Below are 26,489 nucleotides of genomic sequence, written 5' to 3'. Positions count from 1 at the left end.
ACTGTCCTCCAGGAAGTCTTGCAGGGACACAGGCTGGACATGGGGCTTTACCTCCAGCTTCTGTGTCCTGGACCTCAGCAACTGGAACTTTATGGTTTAATTATCTGGCTTTAATTGGTGCCACAATTCTATCAAGATCCTGTTGGGCTGCCCATCAAGTTTTTCTTTCACTACCTCCCACATTTATCAAATCAACCCACATTTGAGTCCACGAGACCTTCACGGGGCCCTTTGTATCTCTCCTTTCAGTTGTAGCTCATACTTCCTTTACCACTCTTATTGCTTCAACCTTCCCCAGATCTGCTAAAGTACGAGTAGCCTCACTTATGGTGGAGGGGGGGGTGCAAGAATAGTCACTAGGGACCCAAAGAAATATGGGGTTGCTGTATGGAGCACCAGATATCTCATTCCTATGGTGAACAACTCATTGGGGCCCTGGGGGTCCATATTATAGATGCTATTTTTCATGCCCAGCTCCCATAATACCTACTGGAGCTCTGCATACATTTTCCAGCTAGTAGGTAAGTATGGTAAATCTCCCTGATAAGGCCAAACTGCCCTGATGGGTGCTGCCAGCCAATCCAGAAGTGGCTGATTCCCTGAGGTGTGACAGGCACTTTGCAACCACTGTTGGAGGGAAGGGTGTCATGAGGGAAGGCAGTCTATCCATTTCAGAACCCGGCATAACAGTGTCTTCTACTCCCATATCCCGAAGACGTAAAAGCCATGTAGGCAGAGGTTCTAATGGGTTCTGCCAAAAACCAGATGTTCATGTCCACCAGCTAATCCTGAGTATGAGTGGAGCATGGAGTGCTCCACCACCTGGGGAGAGGGCTGCTCCTTCCCCTGAGGAGCCTGCTGTTGTTGCATTTTTACTTTCTTAATTGCAACTGGGTGGGCCTTTAATATGGGAGGGGCTGGTGCCTCAGAAGGTAGCCTTGGCAACAGTTCTGCCCTTGGCTCCACCCCCTCTTCCTTCCCCAACATCTCCTCTACTATCTCCAGAATAACTCCTATATAATTAGGGTGTGAAACATAACTGGTGATACTGGATAGAACGAAACCCATGAAAACCCATCAAAAGCTCTTTCCTTCCTCTCCCCAACAGCCTCCTATAACATAGATTCTCCTGCTGCCTCCTCCCTCACTGCTAATGTATCTTCCAGGAGCATAACCAGTCTTCTCAATAACTGTCTTTCTTGAGGGCTACCCATAGGTCATTGCCCAGCTCTTCCAGGCAATGCTGAAGTGTCTCTCTTTCCTTGATAACACTTTTTACTATCTCGAGAAACAAACATCCCACAATCCTGGCTGCTACACAGCATTCAGGGCCTCTAAGCAGTCTTCTATCTCATGGAGGACTAATTCCACAACTTCTGGTGTCTCCACCCATCCCCAATTCTGGGGAAGGGCCCACCTGTCTAGGAAGTGCTTTACCCTAGACCAGTTTCACACTAGGGCCTCCCCAGTGGAAGCCCAATGGATAGGGGGCTCTCGGGTGAAGCTGTACCCTCCTCCACCATGGTCACTGGGGCCTCCCCACCACCCAGGTGGGTTTCTAGGTATCTCCTCACCATCCCTAGGGGCAGCCTGCCCAAGTATCACACCCATGAAGACAGATTTCAGGTTCAGAAGCCCTGCTGACTACCGCCAGGTGTAATTCCTGGGGGAAAATAAGTTCCCTGTCCAGGACAAATTACCTTTGAAGCTGAAATCAGTCAAAGGGAGAAATAAAGTGGAAGAAACCCATTTATTGCTTACAAGCAATCATCCACTTCTGCTCACCTCTGTCTCTCATGACCCGGCTATAGAAGGGACCTCACCAAACCTCTCTGGTCCAGATATGCCCTCACTCTCCTACTCTTGTGATCACCTGTTGACATGGAAATGGACTTCTCTTCACCCCATGGAAACAGCTATTGATATGGAGATGCACTAAGGACAAGTGAGAGTTCTTGGAAATGCTGCAGTTTTACCCACAATGCCCTAAAACAACAGATGCGTATTATACAAGAACTCAGAAAGTAGGACAAAGTCAGAAAAACTTTGGCCCCTATTTAGGGAAATATAACTTAGTGAATGATAGAGAGGAAAGGTAGTCTAGTAGGGTGGAGTTTTAGCAACAGTTCAGCCAAAAGGTATTATCAACTTGAATTAGGAGAAAGACTATGACAGGAGGAAGGGGAAGATGAAAGACAGTGATTGTAGAAATGCAGTGGACAGTTTAGCTGACTGTGTGAAAAGGCTGTTTCATTGAGGAGGGTGAGTGAGAGAATAGAATGGGAGATTCCCATGTTTTGTGTTTCTTGGACAACTAGACATTAACTAAGAGAACACAGGAATAGACCATATTTAAATGCAGGAAAGAATCAGTTTAAGTTATTAATGAATTTGAGGTACTGCTAAGATGTCAACATGGGAAATGGAGGAAACAGAAGTTCAAGTTTGGGGATTATAGACATTAGAACTGTGGATATGGGAATAACTCCTATATAATTACATTGTGAAGCATGATTGGTTATACTGGATAGAATGAAATCCATCAAAACCTTGGTGAATACTATATTTAAGATGAATAGGAACCAGTGCAGGGGACTGGGAAAAATCAATCAGAAAAGCATTAGAAGAGCCAGTAGAGTAGCAAGAATTTTTCTTCATTGTCCTAAAGAAAGGTTATGGTGAGTTTTGACAGTTACGTAGGAAAAGTTGTCAGACTTGGAAGTGGGTGGAATAAATGACTATATATCTTGAGTGCTGGGCATTGGACCCCCAGAACTTAGAGGACCCTCCAGGAATTACATTATTCTGATTTACAGATATGACTTTTGTCCTTGATTGACTAGACTGTTCTACAACTCTGTAAAAAGGGATAACTAAGAGAACAGTTTTATACAATGTTCATGCCATGCAAATGAATTTTGTAGAGTGGGTAATATAAATCTCTGTAAGTTAGATTCTCATTTGAATCAATTTTAACATGTTATTGGTTACTTCCTTCATTAATGAGTTAAATAAAATACTTGCCATATATTCATTTCATATTTGTATGAAAATCATGATTTTACCTTTTTGAAGATTATACTTTAACTGTTACAAGGGCCTTTGGTAAACTTTGATACAGCAGCTTCAGTGTAGTTTTAAGGATAGATACCAGATTTTATAAGGTCTTATTGAAAGCATGTGCGTGACTGGTGTGGGGGGGAAGAGTGATGATTAAGTTATTGATGAAGACAATTTTATGGGAAAGGTAATACATAAGTTGGATGTACAGGTCCTGAACAGGCTGAGGAAAAGTTAATTTTGGTCAGATCACCAGACTTATAGTCAAGACAATAAAATCACGAGTCTTATAGTCAAGATAGGATAATAAGTAGAAAATACATAGATAAAGTGAGGCCCAAATGTGAAATTCTTTGAATAACAACATACTGAACTGAGGTTGGAATATTTGGCTGTCCTGAAACCTAGATTCTAATCCCTCCTTTCTTACTAAGTAGCAGTGGGACTGACCTTGGATAAGTCACTCCCCCCTCATTTTATTCATTCATAAAGAGCCTGTTAACCTGACAGGCATTTTTCAAGACATTAGTTATACAAAAAAATGAAGATCATGATTCCTGCTCAGAAGAAAACTTTCACACTAAAGGACAAATAATTAGAATATAGAATGTTAAATAGGACCTCTGTAGAAATATGCAAACATAATCATGGGAGCACTGAAAAGAGACAACCCTGGGAGAGGAGAGGGAGGAATTAGTAGTAGATGTGGTGAGTGTGTGTGGGGCGGTGTTGCAGGGGGGAGGTTGGGAGAGAGGAGAGAATGAGATACTGGTTTGAGAGAGTTCCAGAAAGTTCCAGAATACTTCTTGATTCCTTAGTTAGTATCATAATATAAACAGGGAGATAATAAGTAAGCCTTCTTATCTGACACCCTTGGAACTAACAGTTAGTCATTTGGGGATAAAGGTATAACATATAATACATACATAAATGTACATTAGATTTTACAGCTTTTGTAGAAAGTAGAATTCTAGGTCTTGATTCTCCTGCTCACTTCTTTATCCACATTTACTCCTTAGGTGATCTCATCTAGTCACGTACTTGAATACCTCATGATTTCCTATCACGACTTCTTCCTTCACCTCCATCTTGAGTTCCAGGCCCATGTATCCAGCATTTTTACTCAGATTCCAAATAAGCATCTTAAGCTTGGTTTTGCCCCTAGCTCCTCCACTTCCCATGGTTTCTCTATATCACAATAAATGGCAACATTCACCTTGCTTCTCTGCAAAAACCTAGGAGCCATCTTTCTTTCATTTCTTTTTTTCTTCACAACACCCGGCCTAGGCCTTCACCAATTATTATGGCTTTTGCAGAACTACAGCCAGTAGCCTCCTAACTTCTCTATTTACTTTTTTTTATCACCAGCCTTCCCAGTCTTTTCCATGTGGAAGCCAAAGCAATATTTTAAAAACCTTGATCCTATGCTCAGAGCCTCCTGTGGTTTCTAGGGTGTTTGCACTTTCTGCTTCTCAGAACATTATTCTCTTACACTTTGACAGGGCTCATTCCTACAATGCCCTCCTCAGAGAGGCCTATTCTGACCATTCCATATGGAAAGTAATTGCCCCATCTCCTCCACATTTCTCACTTTTCATTTTTTATCTCTCTGCCCTGTTTTATTTATTATGGCATTTATTACATTCTGATATTATGTATTTATTTATTTACTTCTTTAACATTTTTACCAAATTATAGAAGAGAAAGATTGATTCATTATTGGTCCCTCATTATTTACTATTGATTCCTAGCCCTATTAACAGCTTTTGGGTCAGTTTTGGTAAGTTTTAAATTCTTGAGTCAATTTTAGTAAGGAATTAATCCATTTTATCTATGTTTTCAAATTTATTTGCATAAAATTGTTTGTACTATCTTACTATCTGTTTAATTCTGGCAGTATCTGATGTTACATCCCTTTTTTATTCTTAAAATTGCTTATTTTGCCCTCTCCCATTTTTTCCCCTTAACTTATCTTGTCAAAGGTTTATATTTTCCCTTTAAGTAATGAAGTTTGGCTGTAGTTCTGTTCTGTATTTCTGTTCTATTTTCACTAATTTCTCTTCCTTATCATTTCCTTCTTCCTATTTTTTTAGGATTTATTATGCTGTTTTCCTAACCCAATTTCAAGTCTTTTTTTCTAATAAAAGCATTTAAGCCTATACATTTTCTTCTAATACCACTTTTTTGTTTAGCATTCTGCATATCTTAAATGTATTTTCTTATTATTCAGTTCTAGATATTTTCTAAAATACTTATGATCGTTGTCCCATAAATTGTTTAGAAAATGTTTTTTAATTTCAGAATATGTGAATTACACTAATTCTTCTAAATTTGAATACAGTGTTATGACCTAGTATAGGGTCAATTTTCATTAACATTCCATGTATATTTGAATAAATATTCTCTACTTATTGTGTATAATGTTCTCTACTTTATATATCTTTGTCATTAGTTTTGTGTAGTTTCAGCATGATACATCTAGATGTAGTTCTTCTGTCACTGTCACTTACCTCCCCTTCTTTGTATCTCTGCCCATTTCTATCTGTTCTTTATTTCTGTCTTTACTTCCCCCCTCTCTGTCCCACTCCCTATCCCCTGCCCATTCCCTCTCTCTTACCTTGTTTGGGATTCATGAACTTCTTGAACTGGTATGTTTTACGATTTCTGGAAAATTCTCATCATCTTCAGGCCTCTCATTATGCAACTCAGATTAAATTCTTGTTTCCTAGAGTATTTTGTGATTGGTTTTTGGTGGAGCACTTATATGGAAATTGAGTCATGGATTGAAGTTGAGAATGCAGAAAGGATTTGTAATAAAAAAAATTTTTTTTAATTGAAGCATAGTTTATTGTGGTTTTGATTTACATTTCCCTGATGATTAGCAGTGTGGAGCATCTTTTCATGTGCCTGTTGGCCATCTATATTTCTTCTTTGGAAAAATATTTGTTCAGGTCCTCTGCCCATTTTTTAATAGGGCTATTTGTTTTTTTGGTATTGAGGCATATAAGTTCTTCATATATTTTAGATGTTAACCCCTTGTAGGATAAATCATTTATGAATATATTCTCCATTACTGTAGGTTGCCTTTTTGTTTTGTTGAGAGTGTTCTTATCTGTACAGAAACCTTTTAGTTTCATGTATTCCCACTTGTTCATTTTTTTATTTTGTTTCCCTTGCCTGGGGAGACATGTCCAGAAAAAAATTTCTCATGCTTATGTCTGAGAGATTTTTGCCTATGTTTTTCTTCTGAGTTTTATAGTTTCATGTCTTATATTTAGGTCTTTAATCCATTTTGAGTTTACTTTTGTATATGAGGTTAGACAGTAATCCGTTTCATTCTCTTATGTAATTTCTTTTAACAGTTATCTTAAATCACAACCAACGTGGGACCATTTTAAATGCAATCATCTACTTAAAGTGTTTGGGACCACTTAACTTCCATAAATTTGCATTGAGATTATCTATTTTACTGAGGGTGAGAGAACGAGGATTTAAAAAATAAATTTATTTAAAAAATACTTTTAGATTTATAGAAAATGTATAAAGATAGTACAGAGTTCATGTACTCTGTGCCCAGTTTCCCCTAGTGTTAACATCCTGTATCACCACTGTAATTTTTATCAAACCTAAGAAACAGTAGCACTAACTAAACTGCAGACTTTATTCAGATTTCCCCTAGTGTTCTTTTTCTGTTCCAGGATCCCATCCAAGGCACCACATTGAATTTAGCCATGTTTCCTTAGCCTGCTCTCTCTGTGACAGTTTTTCAGGCTTTCCTTGTTTTTTATGACTTTAATGAATTTGAGTACCAGTCATGTATTTTGTAGAACAGCTCTCAGTTTATGTTTGTCTGATTTTTTTCTCATGATTAGGCTGGGATTAGGAATTTTGTGGAAAGTACCACAAAAGTAGTGAAATGTTCTTCTCATCATATCTTATCAGGATATGTATATCAATCTGATTGACTTATCACTGATGTTTACTCTGATCATGTGGTTAAGGTAGTGTTTGCCAGGTTTCTCCACTCCACTGTAAGGTTACTATTTTTTCCCTTTCTTTTCAGGAATGGGAGATTTTATTTTCTTTCAACCCAGACTGAGTAGAAAAAGGCAAGTTTCCTTGCTGTCCTATTCTGTGACTTAAGGTTTATGTCTTCTTAAGCTTGAACAGTGCATGGAGCTTCTGAGTCCATTGCTAGCTTCCTCACCTTGGATGGGCCTTGGGCTTTATCTCCTGTCTTAACCTGGATTCAGTTCAGGGTTTCCAGGGCTCTATAAAAATCTTCAAGGCTGAAGCTGACTTTAGCAACCTGCCTGACCTCTTATAACTTACGACTCCTTACTTTCAGGGCAGTCCAGTCAGTGAATTCTGTTTTTGTTGTTGTTTGTTTTGAGGGTGTTCCTGTTAGGATATCTTAGTCCAATGTATGGTCAGCAATAGAAGTTGGTAGGTTTCTTTTGACATTGATTTAGAGTATATTTTGAAATGTTAACACTTGTATTAGGGAGAATACACATCTTAGTATTAAAAATTATGATTCTTTTAGTCATTCTGCTAGTCATCCCACCCCCTCCACACACCCACAGTTCTTATGAACTCCTTGATTTAAGGAATACCATTTTCTCTGCTTTGGTTGCCCTTTCCTATTTTATCCTCTTGATCAATACCTATTGATTCCAAACTCTACTCAAATGTTTTCTTCCTCATGCCCTTCCATGTTTATTTTCCCTTGTCCTGATATGCAGGATTAGACTTCTTCTGTACTGCCATAATATACTCTTACCCTTCATTAAGAAATTCACCATATGGTATGTGAATGTTGGTTTAGATATTATGATATATCTAATATATATCATATATATTGTCATAGCAATGTTGGTTTAGGTATTATGATAGATGTTATTACTATTAATTATTCATTGTCACTTCCTGTAGGAGGTTTATGCCTTCTGCCTTCTTGATGTCTGGCTTGGCCATATGAACTGCTTGACCAATCAAATGTGAGCAGAAATGTCGTGGCTGATCTGCAGTAGATGCAGCATGAGTGAGAAATAAACTTTAGTTATTTGAAGACATTGAGCTTTAGGGATTTTACCTCAGTATAACCTAACATAATCTACCTTAATTGACATACATGGTCATCACCCATCTTGAAGGCAAAAGACTATTCTAGTCATTTTTGTTTCCTTAAAATTGTCATATTAATTTTCCTAAAACATTCTAGATTATTATATATCCTGTATAAAGTAGCATTATATAGTACAAAGTACATGGGTTTGGAGCCCAACTCATCCAAATAAAAATTTTTACTTCATTGCTTAGCTGAGTTACTTTGGAAAATGTTCTTGATGAATTTCAGATGTATCTTTTTTTTATTGAAGTATTGTTAATGTACAGTCTTATGTTGGTTTCAAGTATACAACACAGTGGTTCAACAGTTACCCATATTCTTAAATCCGCATCCCAACTAGTGCAGTTACTGTCTGTCCACATAGGAAGATGTTACAGAATCATTGGCTTTATTCTCTATGGTGTACTACTACCCTGGTAACCAACTTATATTATGCTTGACAGATTCATCATTTTTAAAATGAATTACCTTGTTAAGTTGTTGGGAACATGGTATATGAAGTACCTAGTACAATAGACATTCTGAGAATTTTTTTCCCCTTTAATGTTTCTTACTTTGCCATTGACTATTGAACCAAGTCTTAAAAATCCCTTTCTCCTGCCTTCATTAATTTATTTGTTTAGTCATTAGATAAATTTTTTTTGAACTCTGGTACATGTCAGGCATTGTCTGGACACTGGGAAGTGGTAAGCAAGGCCTAGTCCCAGTCTTTTAGGAGGTTACAGTCCTGTGGTCAAGACTGCCCCTCACAGCTTCCAGCTATTGATCATATTAATAATACAAGGCCTCTTTCTACCTACCGTCACCACGTCCTTAAAATTTTTGCCTAAATTTCTCCCCATCTCCAAAAAACCTTCAGAAGTGATTTCTCCCTCCTGATTTTTCAAAAGATAATCATGGTACCTGTATTTGTCTCTCATAATACATGTTGCAGTTTGTTGTATTCATGTACACCATGTACATTTTCAAGTTTTTTTTCTAGGTTATAAACTTCTGGAGTATTGGAATCTCCTATCATTTATCCTGTATCCCTCAAATCAGTGAAATTGTGTAATGAATAGTATCACTACTTAGAAGGTGTTTTGGAATTTGGGGGGCATTTTTGTTCATCACAATGATTAGAGGGTACTAGTAGAAATAGTGAGAAGAGGCCAAGAATACAAGACTTCTTACAATGCTCAGGATAGTCTCTCAGTATAAGTAGTTGTCCTCAGTCCCGCAGAACTTTCAAATATTTTACCAGATGTTTTGTGTAAGTGAAAAACTTCTTTATAATTTTCTGAATTTAGAGCCTAAGTCCATTTTTATATGTAAAAACTGGGTATTTTTCCACCCCATTTTAATGTGTATTGAGTTTTCCTGAACATATTTATCCCCTATATAAATCAAAGAAAGATTATGCTTTGTTTTGTCTAAACAAAGGAGGACTGAAGAAGATATTTTGCATGTGGTTTTAGTGATCTTAGAAATCTTACTCAGCATTATAGAAAATATCAACAATGTATGGTGTTTTAGTAACCAACAAAACAACTGTGATTGGTCTGTTTTTGTAGCTGTTGAATTTTAAATGATCCTGTGTGTAGGTGTAAACATCCAACCAATTCATTGCCTTCTTATGTCATGCCCAGATATTTACATATAAAAGTACATGTTACTTCTTTTAAAAATATAAATGACTTTTCTTTAATTTCTCTCATATATTACATTAGAGCAGTCTATTAATGCTTTAAAATTGTGTGTATAGATACATTATATTATTTAGGAGTCTCATTTTGGAATTTAAAAGAGGGCATTTCAAAAGTATTTGTTATTAAAAGTGACATTATGTCATGTATAGATTCACTGGTTTATGACCATTAAAGCCTGGCAAAATATATAACTTGCTTTTAAAATATATATTGAATCTTCACTGAACATTTAACTATTCTCTTTAGGGAAAATGTGTATCACAAATATTCTGACAATTTGAATAATGATTAAGTTAGATGAAAGCACTAAAAATTTGTTACAAATTGGGAAAAAAAGCATATGTAAACTTTATTCGATTTATAGAGAGACAAACTGCTATTTATAATTTTTAAATTTCTAATAAAACTCCACAGACTTTGGTTAATGACTGAGACTCTCCATTTTGTTTTCTTTAATTAATATATCCAGAACTTTATTTTTAAAAATTTAACTCTGTTGTTTCATGTGGAGGAATCGAGAATATATTTTGCATGTGGTTTTAATGATCTTAATTTATATCCTTTAAGTCAGTTCTGTAGTGTCAGCAATGAAGTGTTTTAGTTTAGATATTCTACATGTAGTTTTCATTGTGGAGCATACAATAAGATATATTTTATAAACTGAAGTACGGACCAGATGGCTTACTTCTGATATAATACATGTTAATTCAGACTGCCTTATTTTCAGTAGCAATGGAATTATGTTGTATCTTACCATTGCCTTTTTTAGACTATTTTATAGACAGAACTAGAAATTCTTGTTATATAAAGCTGTTCTAGCACAGGCTGCAAAGTAGGTCATTATGATGGGAGTATACCAAACCGCCCACTGGTTGCTATAGCAGTGACCTAATTTAAGAAACTATTTCTGTTGATTCATGTTGAAATCATCTTTTGGAGATGGTATAAGGAAACTCACTCCATGTGAAGTTTTTCTAAAGGCAATAGGTAGTTTATCTCTGCAGGTTAAAAAAAAAAAAGTCCTTAATATACTTAAAGTGAAGAAATATATTTTCTCACCTAACACCTCTTCTATTTATTTTGAAGTGGTGCAATTAGTATTGTAATTATGTGACATGAAAACTGTGTTTCTGTATAGGCAATATAATTATTCAAAATGATATAGTGAGTTTAACTACCATTTGGCCTATTTAAAAACCAACTTGTTGCATGTAGTTAATAGCATTATTAACTAAGCCTTAAAATGGGTATAGTTTCAAGAAAACAGTGAGGTGCCAGATGGTAGAAGGTCTGAAAATATGTTATTGTTAAAAGTGTACCTTGTATATTTTCAGTGTATTACATTGAATCACTCCATTCAATGCCTGTTCTGTGGTGTAATGCATAAAGGTTGCAATTGGTGTGTTCTCTGAAACACATTGAATCTGACCTCTGACAGAACTTAGTCTTCCCAGTTGAGGGTAAAATATGAAAGGTTAGACTTTATATAGCACCCTTTCAAGTAATATCCATTCAGCACTAAAATTTTATATATATTCACATTGACATTTGCTTGTCACTGGGAAAAATTTTTATCACACTTTTATTCAAAGTCACATTCAGGGCAAGTTAGGAGCAGAAGACGATCTGCATATAGATGTAGGGATCTAACTAATTAATTGCCTTCTGTTGTCATGCTCAGGTATATACACATAGAAATACATGTTACCTTTTTCAAGCATATAAATTATTCCCAAGGGATAATAATTATAACTTATGCTTAGGGCGTATCTACCAGGTGGTAATGACTGTACTAGGTCGTTTTATACTATTTCTAATCTTTTCAACAAATTGTATAAAGTACATGATAAGATTTGTTTCCTAAATGTAGAAACCATAGTACAGGTTAAAAAAAACTGTAGTTAAAAATGAGACCTAGATATTTAATTTGAAATTGATCAGGAGATGATATATATATATTCTGTAGGGTGAGGTACATTATGTCCTTTGACAGTTCGGAGGATGGAGAAATTGCTTTCAGCTGGAGTAGTGAAGATGAGCAGAATATGAACTTGAAGACGTGGAAATTAGCAAAGGTATTCCAGGCCAAAGAAAAAACATGGAGCAAATTCCAGGAGATTGAGTGTGGGGAAAGAGAAGTACAGTAGTTTGGTTTGGTAGGAGGGAAAGGGGATTGATAAGGAATGAATCTGGAATCCTAAATTAGTGGCCAAGCAACATAATTTGTTCCTTACTCTATAGGGAATGAATCTTGAAGACCTTTATACAGCCAAGTACGCCTCAGGAAGATTTGGTATAATGTATAAAATGGATTAAAGTGGAGAAATATTCTTGGTAGGCAAGATCTATTTTAAGGCATTGCAGTAAATAATGCCAGACAGATAATAAGGACTAGAATTTTTATAGCAAGAATAGAAGTGGTAGAAAAGAGAGGACTGAAAAATAATGGGTAACACTTGTGTAATCATGCTGACTGTGGGGCAGACACTGTTCTGAGAACTTCGCGTATATTTGTTTGATACAACAATGCTGTGGTATGGTTCCTATTACTATCCCAGTTTTACAGATGAGGAAATCAGTACTTTTCAAGATTGAAAGATAGTAAATTTTTTAATAGACTTGTTAAATTATGGGACCTCTCTGCAGTGGAATACTGTGAAATCACAAAAATTGATGCCATATAATTATGTCTCTTGCTTTGAAAAGATGTTCACTATGTACTAGGTTTACAGTATAGTATTTCTGTTTTCTACTCTGAAAGAGTGTATGCTTATTATCAATATTATGCCTTTTTATGAAATACAAAAAAAGTGTGCGTTTCTTCTTTACCCCTGCCCCAAACTCCCAGTCTGCAAGGGTATCTATTATTGATAGCTTGGTAAGTAGCCTCCCAGGTACTTATTTATGTACACATAACATAGATACATGCCAAGTAAATTATATTTTATCAAAACAATATATGCATATAGTTTTAAAAGTCATAGTGCAAAAAGCCTTATAACAGAGGACGGGATCACTGTGTGTTCTCCATTCTGCTCTGTTTCTTTTCTTTTTTTTTTTTTTGAGAGGGCATCTCTCATATTTATTGATCAAATGGTTGTTAACAACAATAAAATTCTGTATAGGGGAGTCAATACTCAATGCACAATCATTAATCCACCCCCAGCCTAATTCTCATCAGTCTCCAATCTTCTGAAGCATAACGAACAAGTTCTTACATGGTGAACAAATTCTTACATAGTGAATAAGTTCTTACATGGTGAACAGTACAAGGGCAGTCATCACAAAAACTTTTGGTTTTGATCACGCATTATGAACTATAAACAATCAGGTCAAATATGAATATTCGTTTGATTTTTATACTTGATTTATATGTGAATCCCACATTTCTCCCTTTATTATTGTTATTATTATTATTTTTTAATAAAATGCTGAAGTGGTAGGTAGATGCAAGATAAAGGTAGAAAACATAGTTTAGTGTTGTAAGAGAGCAAATGTAGATGATCAGGTGTGTGCCTGTAGACTATGTGTTAATCCAAGCTAGACAAGGGCAATAAAACATCCATGGATGCAGAAGATTTCTCTCAAAACAGGGGGGGGTGAGGTTCTAAGCCTCACCTCTGTTGATCCCCAATTTCTCACCTGATGGCCCCCCTGCAACTGTGCCTGTCTTAGGTTGTTCCTCCCTTGAGGAATCTTACCCGTCTCTGGCTTGTTTCTTTTCTTTTCACAGATCTTTTCTACTAAAAATATTTGAATACAGAGTACTGTATTCTTTTTTAAATACCTATATTTGAGTCTACTAAATTTGTGACTTTTATGTCAAATTACAGTCATGTAAATGATAACATCCATGAGAGAAAAACATGATATTATGGAAGAAAAACACCATCAGTAACATCTGTGGAGGAAAAAAACCCATACTTAAAAATATAATTTCTGTTCCTTTGTTTGATGAAGTGCCAAAAAAAATTACCTTAGTTACAAAATTCCTTTCACTATAACACATTGCTTCAGTCCCCATGTCATTCTGTAGAATGTTTGTTTGGTTTATAGGGTGTTTACTGAAAAGCATTAAGAATAGTTATTCAGCCTGTGAACAAAAAAGGAGAAATAAAGAGCCAATTATTAACCCAAGCTTGTTCATTTTAGGAATGAATCAAGGCCTTTGTATTCTTTTCCCATCTTACTGTCATCACTGACCTGCTTGTGCCACATAGAAACATTTCCACCAAAAAGTTGAATATGGAGAATTCTTGCTACTTCCTATAAGCTCTAGTAGAGAAGATACTGAAACTAATGGTACAAAAGAGATTTGAGGATTATCTCTGCCTTGGATTATGTTCCCAGAATATTTTAGTTTGTACTGTTTAAATTTAAGAAATTGATGGATCATTTGACTTCTTAGTTTTTTTATTTAGTACAATGTCTAAAAACTCTTTTGCTAAGCAAATTCGTAAAACTAATGCTTCTCAGTAAACATTTATCACCAAGCATGATAAATTATTTATAGTTATGGATAGTTTTAAAAAACACAGATGCTTATATTGCTATAACAAAAACTATCTTCTCTCCCCAAACATTTTCATGTTGGTAGTGGTGGGTTGGGCTAGAGATAAAGTGAGGAAGATGATTCCAAACCAAGACAGAAAAGGGACATGATAAAATGTAAGTGTGAAGATAGGAAAGTTTGTTTCCTATTTAATGACAACTATGAGACTTCCTAAGTTGAAATAATGGAATGTCTTCAACATCCTTGTAAATATAGCACTGTCCAAGCTCAGAGAGATGACTGCTAAAGGGGTAAGAGTATCAAACCTGTTTAGGTGTACTGATGTTACTAGTAACTACAGTTGTAAAAAATAAACAAAACTTTCTCAGTAAAATGATGAGATCAGAATGGGCAAAGAGAACAAAGTGATCTAGACTGAAGAACCTTATTTACTAGAACAACATTGTCCAATGGAACTTTCTGCAATGGTGGAAATGTTTTTTACCTGTGCTGTCCAGTATAGCAGCTACTAGCCACACATGTAGCTGTTGAAAGGCCTTGAAATGTGGCAAATGTGACTATGGAACTGAATTATTTTAATTTAATTTAATTTAAATTTAAATGGCTACATGTGTCTCCGTGGCTACCGTATCGGACAGTTTATTTATGCCTTCTCTTTCAGTTTAACCACTCCCCTTTATAAGTAAGACATCATCAGTATTCTCAAACATCACATGGCCTAGGGAAAGGAAGACAAATATTTAACCTTAAAATCAAAAACATAAAAGAAGCAAAATAGAGAAGAAATAATATGTCCAGCTGAGAGGAACAGAATCTAGATGAATTGTTAGACAAAATTAACATGAGGCAAACAATGAGGTTGAATCTTGCAGGGGTGATAACTCTTTCGGATTACTCTTGGGAATGCTCCATTTCTTCACAATAGAAGATGCACAGTAAACAGTCTTACAGTACTGCCCCAAAATTTCCCCAAATACCTATCATGCGTAAGCCTATTATTATTTCATTGAAAAAGATCTGTAGCCTCACCTGCCTCATGAAACCCTTTTTTAAAAAAGTAATCTGACATTCTCTATACCTAGAGAGTTAATGCCACATAACATCTTTTTATTATCAGTTCCTTTAATTAGATTACAAACTTAAAAATGGGTATTATGTTTTTTCTCAGATGATTACAGTATCCCCTAATAAAGTATGCAGATTCTTAAATTATTCACTTACTCAGAGTGATTAAATAGGATTTTATCTTTTTTTTTCCCAGTAGAAAATATTCTAGATTTTTCTAGATGGCTTTTCTGTATAAAGTTGAATTCATTTCATCGAGCTTAAAAGATAAGATCAATTTATTTAATTATTTATGTAAATTTTTATGCTTACAAATTAAACTTTTGCTAAAGTCACTATTAACGAAAGTGATTTAATTTAGGAACTCATTAAAACACTGAAAAACTTGTGCTGTAATTCTTTTAAATTATAACTATGGTTTCTGGAAATAGTAATTTATGTATCAGAGGTAAAAAGGTGATGGGGTTGGCATTTCAACTCTTAGAATAACATGATTTTGCAATAATTTATATCTCCTAATACATATTTTCAAGAATTTTAATACTATTTTCCTCTAGATTTTTGCTTCAGTGTCTTGAAGATCTTGATGCTAATCTGCGAAAATTAAACTCTCGTCTGTTTGTGATTCGTGGACAACCAGCAGATGTGTTTCCCAGGCTTTTCAAGGTAATTTGAAAAATCTTTGCATAAAATAATAATCTTTTGTCAGAAAAGATAGATATTTGGTAAATAAGGAAGGTATTTTGGGTAATTTAAAGTGTGGGAAGTATTTTCATGGGTTTATTTCTTCATTTAAAAAAAGTTACTGATGGTAAAATCAGCCAATGAAAAAAGTGGTTTACAATGAAAAATTAAATCTTTCTTCTCCCTTAATCTGTTCTTTCCCTTCTTAGAAGCAAAAACTACTACCAGTTTCTTGCGTATTTGTTAGAAATATTACTTGCATAAAAAATAATGTGTATGTGTGTGGTGTATGTGTAGATAAATATATACATATATCTGTCTGTATGTATGTTACCATCTCCCTTTTTTAAAACCAAGATGAGAACACACTATACCATTCTGTGCCATGCTTTATACACCTAACCTTTATTTTGGAGATTGTTCCGTATTATGTCCTCAGTCTTTTAAATGTCTTCAGAGAGTCCCATTGTGTAGATATGCTATAATTTATTTAACTAGCTTTCTACTGAACATTTAGTTATTTTCCACAGGTCTTTTCTTAGTACAAGTAATACTGTCCAAAATACATATCTTTGCTCACATGTGCCAGTATATTTGTGGGATAATTCTTAGAAGAGGACTTCTGGACTGAAGGACTATGCCAATATGACATGCTAGTAGTAATACAAAATTATAGTTGCTGTCTTTTTAAACTTGGTACAGTCTTTAAGATCTTCTAGTCTTATTTCTTCCTTTTTCTCCAAATGAAATAAATTAGTGCTAGGAAGATTAAATGAGTTGAGAGTTGACCAAGGTCATACAACAGCTCATGAAAGTGCTCAAACCAAAAGCTGAGTTTCTTGGCTGTCTTTTTTTTTTATCCATTCCTTCCTATTTACTACCATTAGAATTTCTAACATATATCTGCTTTTTTCTTGCAGCTGTTTCACTCATCAAATTTTTATAATAGCAGTGTCTCTATATCTAATGCAGAAGATAACAGTTGCTTTCCTTAAATGAGAATGTCCCCGGTGTTGGGAATCAAATCAATACTGTCTGGCCTTTTTTCACTGGTATGAAAAAAAAACATTTAATGTTTAGGGTTTGGCTAATGTAACAGTTTTGGCTAGTGAAAATTTACCAAAGATTGTTCACTACTGTAGCTACGTAGAATTAGAACTTAACCTAGGAAGATGATTAAAGATGGCGGTGTGAGAGGTGGAACAGAGGCCTCCTCCTAAAACCGCATATAATACAAAAATATAATTAATGCAACTAATCCTGAAAGAGCAACAGGAAAGAGGGCTGTGCCAGACTGCATATACCTGGAGAAAAGAATAGACCTCATGAAACAGGGTAATGTACCAAAGCCATGGCCCGGCAGGACCCAAGTCTTTCCCCTACCCCAGCTCACCAGGGGGAGGAAGAAAAACAGAGAGGGGAGGGAGTGGAGTCCTGGGACTACTGAACACCTAGCTCTGGAGATCTGCTCTGGGAGCACAGACCTAAATTGCATGGTGCTCTGATGGGTTGCAAAGCTAAGAAAGGCAGAGTACCTGGAGAGACTGAGATTTCAGATGCTTGTGGAAAACAGGGATCCATATCCGGCTGCTCTGGGACAGAAGACAGGCAGTCTGAGAGACTTGCTAACAGCAAGAGGGCTGCTAAAGGGGCAGGACTGCACAGACCTTTCTGCTCAGGAGAAAGGACAAGTAAACAAAGTTGCCCAGGTGCACTCTGCCGAGCAGGTTGGGAACTTTCATGATCTTCAGGAGCTCTAGGCCGCTGGCTGGCTACGCAGCTCCAAGGCCCTCCTCCGTGATACACAGCCTGCTGCGCCTTCCTCCTAGCCAGCCTGCACCTGGCTCGCAAACCAGCAAACTGCTCTGGCATTAGGCCAGCCAGATGGAAGCCCTGCCTACAGCATCTACAAACCCAAAGCATAGAGGCTTATACCTGTGTGCTGGCCTACTGGTTCTGGCAGTAGAAACAGGCATAGCAGCCGGGAAGCAGGAAACAGCTCTTTCCTCCCCACAGGCACCAATGCCGCTTCCTTGCAACCCCCAACATTGCTCCAGGGGCTGAGTAGCTCCAGAGTGTAAAGCTTATGGGCACTAGAGGGCACCACATACAAATATGAAACATAAAAGGAACCTGGTTCAAAGCAAAATCATACATACATCAGAGAGTCAAATGAAATCAACCTCATGAATCTTCCTGAAAGAGATTTCAAAATAAAAATCATAAACATGTTCATGGAAGTACAGAAAAATATTCAGGAACTCAGGAATGAATTCCCGTTGGAGATCCAATCATTATGGAACACAGTGTCAGAAATGAAACATACAATGGAAGGTTTTAAAAGCAGATTCGATACCATGGAGGAGACAATAAATGAAATAGAAACTAGAGAAGAGGAATACAAAGAAGCTGAGGCACAGAGAGAAAAAAGGATCTCTAAGAATGAAAATATTGAGAGAACTGTGTGACCAATTCAAATGGAACAATATTGGTATTATAGGGGTACCAGAAGAAGAAGAGAGAGAAAAAGGAATAGAAAGTGTCATTGAGGAGGTTATTGCTGAAAACTTCCCCCGTCTCTGGGGAAGGAGATAGTCTCTCAGGCCACGAAGGTGCACAGATCTCCCAACACAAGGGACCCAAGGAGACGAATGGATAAAGAAGATGCGGTACGTACACACAATGGAATACTTTTCAGCCATAAGAAAGAAACAAATCCTACCACTTGCAACAACATGAATGGAGCTGGAGAATATTATGCTTAGTGAAATAAGTCAGGTGGAGAAAGACAAGTGCCAAATGATTTCCCTCATTTGTGGAGTATATCAGCAAAGCAAAACTGAAAGAACAAAACAGCAGCAGACTCACAGACTCCAAGAAGGGACTAGCAGTTACCAGAGGGGAGGGGTGTGGGAGGGCACATCGGGAGGGAGGGAGATGGGGATTGATGGGTATTATGATTAGTACACATGGTGTGAGGGGTCACGGGGAAAACAGTGTAGCACAGAGAAGGCAAATAGTGAATCTGTGGCATCTTACTACACTGATGGACAGTGATTGGATTGGGGTATGGGTGGGGACCTAATAATATGGGTAAATGTAGTAACCACATTGCTTTTTCATGTGAAACCTTCATAAGAGTGTATGTATATCAATAATACCTTAATAAAAAATTTAAAAATATATAGTACTTCCCTATTCTCAATTTAATTTTATTTTTCAGTTTCAAAAGCATTATGGGATTATACTAACAAATCTGAACATTATAAGTATGTAAAATAAATAATCTTATTTACACTCTTAAATTTACTCTTTAAAGGTAACAGATATTAACAAGCTTAGTATGCATTTTTAAATACTTTCAAGAAAGATACTATTTTTCTGAATATACGGTGTGTATGTATTAGAGGTTCTTAGAAACCACTCATTGGGAAGTGTATGGGGAGCAAGCACTTTGGTGTACTACTGATGAGAGTCTAAATTGGTTCAGTATGTCAGGTGAAAAATTTTGCAGTGTCCATCAAAATTTTAAATGTATTTATCTTATCCATCAATTGTTTTTCAAAGAATTATTTCTAGGAGAAATAGGAAAAATGTCCAAAAATGTGTACATAGAGATATATACTGTAATATTTATATAATTTTTTAAAAAACCCACCATTGGGAACTACCAGGCCCAAGGTTTTTATATGATAAAAATCACAAAGCCACCATAGTTCATTTTCTTTTTGCATATTTAAAGTGTGATTTATATGTATTCATTTCGTGTATAAACTTTAAGCCTTTCACTTTTTTCCAGCCTGTGTAGTTATAATGGAAAAAACAATTAAAGTTTATATACATTTTTGCCCCTGTCTCTTATTTTAGGAATGGAATATTAGTAAACTTTCAATTGAGTATGATTCTGAGCCCTTTGGAAAGGAGAGAGATGCAGCTATTAAGAAACTGGCTACTGAAGCTGGTGTAGAAGTAATTGTACGAATTTCACATACATTATATGACCTAGACAAGTAAGTTTATTTTTCTTTGTTTTATTATGGTAAAATACACATAACGTAGTATTTTTCATCTTAACTATTTTTAAGTGTACAGTTCATTGATATTAACTACATAGATAAGTTGTAAAATGGAAACAACAATATATACATAATAGAGTTGTGGAAGAATTAAATGAGTGTATGTCAAACCCTTAGCATTTTATTTAACTGCAGTGATTTTTATTTACCCAGTGACAGATACCAAAATTATAGACATAGTACATTAGATATATATTCTTGGAATTTCAGTTTCTGGACTATTAAGAGTATCACAAAATTTTCCTTGACTGTTCTAATTCAGCCTACTGTGGTCTTGCCTTTCTGGGTTCTTAGCACTACCAATTTTGTAGTTTATCTGATATATAGCCATAAATTGCCTTGATATATTTTGTACGATTTGGTTGTTTAATTTCATGTGTGTATGTTTTGTCTATCAGGATTTTAAGACTAGATACAAATGTATGTAGTATTACTTTGCGTAACTGTAGTCCTCTGAACAATGACATAAAGTCTTATTTTTCAAAGTGTTTCTCTTGAAATACCAGTTCTTTGTGGTACTTTATCCTACAGAGATTCTGTGATCAAGTTTAAATATAGGAAGTGCTATATGCTATGAGTTTTGAAGGTTAATAAGATTCATTACCATTACCATTTGGTATACTGTCATCCTTACAAGTGCTGAAATCTCATAATTTATGTACCTTTTACATTATTTTACTTTTTTAGTTATTTATACATTTTACCAAGTTAATATAGCTTAATCTGTAAGTAACATGACAAACTAGTTAATTTCATTCCACTTTTTTAAGTATATCAAAAAATTGTGGTTTGATTCAAGCAACGGTCTTAATTGATATTAGGCGAAGAAGTCACATCCTTGATAATAAATCTGCCTCCTAGTTTACCAGTTTTCTTAACTTAAGGGAGCTGATACTAAGAAGGAGATGTAAGGAAGGGAAACTGCCTTTTTTCCTTTCTAGGTTCCTTGGCTGATGTGATAATTAAATTGACATAAAATAGTTTAACAGAAAAACAAATTTAATTCATACAGGAGCTCATAGAAATATGAGACTGAGAGAAGTGACCAAAGTAGGCAGCTTTTATACCTTTTAGACAAAGAAACAATAAACCTGTGAAGAATTTACAAGAAATGAAGTTTGGGCTTGGGTAGCACCTTAATGAAATGACAGGGGTTGTTTATACAGCCTTCTCAGTCCTGAATTCCCTAACTCTGGTGGTAAGGGTACCTCCTACAGTCCAGGTGCAGGGAGGGTATACTTTACATGGGGAATTTATTTCTTGCTTTCAGGGAGACAGGAGAGTCAGAGTGTCCTTGCACCATCTGTTTCTTAAGTAACAAAATAATATGTCAAAGTGGTGTATTTTGGGGCAGCCTGCCCTGAACCCCATTAGAGGCAAAACAGGATAAGAGCAGTTGCTTCTAAGTGGAATACTCAATGTTATGCATAAAATTGGGTTGTTTATTGAATTGAATGTAACTGTTTACAATATCTAATCTGCCATATGAAAATGTAACATATAGAAAACATTTTTTCTAAGGTTATTTTTTGCCTCTGTGATATAATTATGAGTATCCTCAATAGTATCATTGCAGTATCACGACAATTGACAAATTTCATTACAACCTTACGTATAAAGTTTTACACTAAAGCAAAATTACTAAAAGCAGAGAGAATAGTTTTTATGGTGATTACTTTCTGTACATACAATTGGCATACAATTATATGTGATATAATGAAAAATGTATACTATTTGGATTAAGAAAACCTTGGTTTGCTCTTAATTATGTGACCTTGACTTGGTAGGTTTCAGTTTCTGATCCATAAAGTGATGGAGTTGGATTTTACCAGTGATTCCCTATTAAGGCTAAATGCTAAGCAAATGTCCATAGTGAAAAGAATAATTAATTATTCCCAAATAATATCTAATCCAAGTACCATTAGCAATGCTAATCTTTGTTTTTAGTATGGCTTGAGGCAATTAGTGATAGAGATAAATATAAAACACATATATATGAGAGTGTGTGTGTGTGTATATATGTATATATGATCTATATGCTGACATTTTTAACAATGGCATAAGCACAATAGAAAAATAGCAAGTGTTTATCACTATAGTAATATAGAATCCTAGTTAATGGACATGCTGATTGCTCCTTGATACAGTGTTTGTCTGGTTTAGTTTTTATGATGATTAAGAGACTCTTTGAGCTGAGTTGCAATATGTTTTTACATTTCCATATATTTTTTTATTGCTTTTAGGCTAATTTAGCCATTTGTTTTTTTTTCCACTCATAGGTGCTTAATAGAGACTCTTTGTCTTAAAGGTTTGGTATTACTTGTTATATATTTTTGATACCTAGCAAATGTCTAGAAAATTAAGAGAATGATTTTTTGATTCATTAACCATTTTAACAAGTTTACTGGTCATATAAAAAGTTAATATTCTCCTGGCAGTCTTAAATGATTAATTTTGTTTTCTGATTTGAAGCCTTTCAGAGCTTATCCTTCAAGATATGTCATCATTTTTTTATACTTACTGCATTTTACAAACTTTTGTAACAGGATCATAGAACTCAATGGTGGACAACCACCTCTTACTTATAAAAGATTCCAGACTCTCATCAGCAAAATGGAACCACTGGAGATACCAGTAGAGACAATTACTTCAGAAGTGATAGAAAATTGCACAACTCCTCTCTCTGATGACCATGATGAGAAATATGGAGTCCCTTCACTGGAAGAGCTAGGTGGGTGTAAACAGTAATAAATGTGAAGCTTACAAGTTAAATCACTCAGAAAATCTCACTTCCAATTTTACACTTAAAATATTTTGCGTTAAGAGGGAAGGAAAGGAGGAAAAAGAGAAGAAACTCTTTAAACTAAGAAGTGATAAATCTCTGCATCAGTTATGTGTCCTATAACTATATGATCTGTTGTCACCTTAAGATACTTAAGAAACTAATATTAAACTACATTATTATGTCCTGTATATATAAGAACCTATCCAGGGTCCTCAATTTATTTATTTATTTTTGCCCTAAATTCATTTTTATTCTACTTTCATAATTTTTTCCTCCCAATAATTTTGGTTAAATAAAAATTATTTCAGTTCCAGAATAATATTTTTTTCCTTTTTATTTTTTAAGGTTTTGATACAGATGGCTTACCCTCTGCAGTATGGCCAGGTGGAGAAACTGAAGCACTTACACGTTTGGAAAGGCATTTGGAAAGAAAAGTATGATAATACAGATCATGCTCATATTTCCAAACTCGCATTTTAAAAATAGTTTCAATCTTTTTTTAAAAACAAAAGATTTAGGCTGTTGAAAAAGAAGGATTGAAAGAAATGGTTAAAATAGCACAAACCTGTTTGAAAATAAACAACTGTCTCTTCATTTAAATGCCTTTCCCTCTCCTTTTCTGATCATTTCCTTTTTAGCTACTACCATACTTTCTTTTATTTCTTTTATTCTTTCTTTGCAAGGTTGTATCTGATGACTGTAACTTTGGAGCTAAAATAGAGTTCTTCTGTTTTACCTTTATCTCAGTGCCAAAAAGACCTGAAGATGCTCTCAAACTTGTTTTAGGAATTTGAAGGTTATTTATTTCACATGAGTATGTATTAACTGAGGGTAGATGAAACAAAAGATACTCACTTTTATCCTTTCTTGTTTTTTATTAAAACATGTTATTTCTGGTTGGGATAATAAGATTTTATTCTCCAAGCACTATGTAACTTTAAGATAAAAATCTCAATTTTAATCACTTAAAATGGAAAAGACTGTCAGTGTAATTTTCTCTGTGTTTTCAGGCTTGGGTGGCAAACTTTGAAAGACCTCGAATGAATGCAAATTCCCTGCTTGCTAGCCCTACTGGACTCAGTCCTTACCTCCGATTTGGTTGCTTGTCATGTCGACTATTTTACTTTAAGTTAACAGATCTCTACAAAAAGGTATTATCTAAAACTGGAGCTTATTTTTCAAAACACTTTTTAAAAATTATTGATAATACTTCTTTGCTTTTTAATCTTAGGTAAAGAAGAATAGTTCTCCTCCCCTTTCCCTTTATGGGCAACTATTGTGGCGTGAATTTTTCTATACAGCAGCAACAAATAACCCACGTTTTGACAAAATGGAAGGAAACCCCATCTGTGTTCAGATTCCTTGGGATAAGAATCCTGAGGCTTTAGCAAAATGGGCAGAAGGCCGGACAGGCTTTCCATGGATTGATGCCATCATGACACAGCTTCGTCAGGAGGGTTGGATTCACCATTTAGCCAGACATGCAGTTGCTTGCTTCCTGACACGAGGTGACCTGTGGATTAGTTGGGAAGAAGGAATGAAGGTAAGTGTTCTTCTGATGTAGCATGGTCTTATTTTGAAGGGCTCTATACCTTAAGAAAACAATTCCTAGAGGTTATGTTATGTAGATTAATTTACAGTCCAACGTTTCAACAGATAAGCATTCAATACCTACATTACAGGTACACTTTTGGAGCAGACTGGTGTAAGCAGACAGGAGAAATGGTAAAAGCTGGTTTGATTAACCTGGAGTCATTTCAATGGCTAAGCCAGCCTAGCCATCCAGAGTACTATAAGATTTAGTGCTCTGGACGTACTGGATTAATATATTTATAGGTGATTATTTCTGTCACAAAAGGATTTACCCAAGAGTTCTTAAGAATAGTGAATTTGTCGCAGTCACAATATAGGTAAGTCATGGGGATGGCAGTATAGCACAGAGAGTACAGTTCATGCCTCTGTAACATTTTACTACATTGATAGACACTGACCACAATGGAGGGGGTGAGGACTTGATAATAAGGGGTGAATGTTCAACCACTGTGTTGTGTATTTGAAGCCATCATAAGATTGCATATCAATGATACTTTTAAAAAATAGTGAATTTGTTTTACAAATTTTAAAATACATATCACTTCACCTCATTTCAACATCATAGCTTTTCAGTAATACTTCTGATTTGTAAAGTGAAGCATACTACATTTAGTGACTTCAGTTGGTTGGCATACATAACAGGATTTATGTGTTGTACCTTCCTGTCTGTATCATAAATTTCCCCCATCCAAGAACCACTTCAGATTCTATTTTTTTATCTCCTCTGTTTCCTAATAAAGTTGTACATGAGGTAGATGTGTAACATACACTTATAAAATGAGTTTAAATTTATAAAAATGAGTTATTTTAATTCTATTATCCTTTGGATCAAGGAATTCCAAATTTAAACTTTATAATGCTAGTGCATTTTAAAAGGTCATTTATATTTTGGTGCTACCTTTATATAGGTCAGTGTACCAAGCTTCTAAGTTTTTATTTCGTAGCACTTTTGCTTCCTTAAAAGTGTTTACAGTTTTTTCCTTCCTTTTAAATCTCCTTATATCCCATCTTATCCTTTTGAGTCAGTGACTTAAATTTTTTACCCTCTTCCCCATAGCACTGCAAAGATAGAAAGGTAAATTCTTTTCAGAATGCGCTTATATTACTGTTAAGTTTCTTTCCCTTGAAACAACTCATTATAGAACAGAATGTAGACAAGGAGGCTAACTTTGGAATGTTTATTTTTACAGTTCTTTGCTAGCTTTTCTTTGCCTTTGATCTACAGAGACCTGGGAAATGCTTTCTTTGAGAATTATGTGTGTGCAAACTAATTGGTTACTGTTACTTCTGAAGGTATTTGAAGAATTATTGCTTGATGCAGATTGGAGCATAAATGCTGGAAGTTGGATGTGGCTGTCTTGTAGTTCCTTTTTCCAACAGTTTTTTCACTGCTATTGTCCTGTTGGTTTTGGTAGAAGAACAGATCCCAATGGAGACTATATCAGGTAAATCAAGGGCAATTATTTTCCAGTTTGGAATAGCTATTCCAGGAAAGGCTTTTCGTGATTAAGCAGCACTTAATCTCATGATGGTCAGCAGAGATGAGATGGGTAAACAAATCATGTTAGTGCTATTTTGATTTTGGTCATTCATAGCTTATAAATAGTTATAATTTGCTTATGGTTCATTTTATTAATAATTTTTCTTCCTTATCCCCAAAGGCGTTATTTGCCTGTTCTAAGAGGCTTCCCTGCAAAATATATCTATGATCCCTGGAATGCACCAGAAGGCATCCAGAAAGTAGCCAAATGTTTGATAGGAGTTAATTATCCTAAGCCAATGGTGAACCATGCTGAAGCAAGCCGTTTGAATATTGAAAGGATGAAACAGATTTATCAGCAGCTTTCACGATATAGAGGACTAGGTATGAATGTAATAATTGCCTTTGGTGTGT

The 26,489-nt window shown here is 35.4% G+C and overlaps 1 protein-coding gene across 2 annotated transcripts in view; it reads left to right on the top strand.

Annotated features, from left to right (window-relative positions):
• The window catches only part of CRY1 (cryptochrome circadian regulator 1), a 48,646-nt gene that overhangs the window by 15,196 nt on the left and 6,961 nt on the right, over positions 1 to 26,489 (top strand). For both annotated transcript variants that reach the window (XM_073213788.1, XM_017665473.3), the window contains exons 2-9: positions 16,015 to 16,123; positions 20,009 to 20,151; positions 22,764 to 22,948; positions 23,348 to 23,436; positions 24,013 to 24,153; positions 24,234 to 24,545; positions 25,889 to 26,040; positions 26,257 to 26,459. In XM_073213788.1, coding sequence (XP_073069889.1) covers positions 16,015 to 16,123; positions 20,009 to 20,151; positions 22,764 to 22,948; positions 23,348 to 23,436; positions 24,013 to 24,153; positions 24,234 to 24,545; positions 25,889 to 26,040; positions 26,257 to 26,459 — 1,334 coding nt within the window. The remainder of the gene's footprint in view (positions 1 to 16,014; positions 16,124 to 20,008; positions 20,152 to 22,763; positions 22,949 to 23,347; positions 23,437 to 24,012; positions 24,154 to 24,233; positions 24,546 to 25,888; positions 26,041 to 26,256; positions 26,460 to 26,489) is intronic.

Source organism: Manis javanica, chromosome 10 (genome assembly GCF_040802235.1).
Source record: "Manis javanica isolate MJ-LG chromosome 10, MJ_LKY, whole genome shotgun sequence".
Classification (NCBI taxonomy): Eukaryota; Metazoa; Chordata; class Mammalia; order Pholidota; family Manidae; genus Manis; species Manis javanica.
The sequence above is the reverse complement of the archived record's forward strand: the minus strand, read 5'-3'. Positions and strand labels throughout refer to the sequence as shown.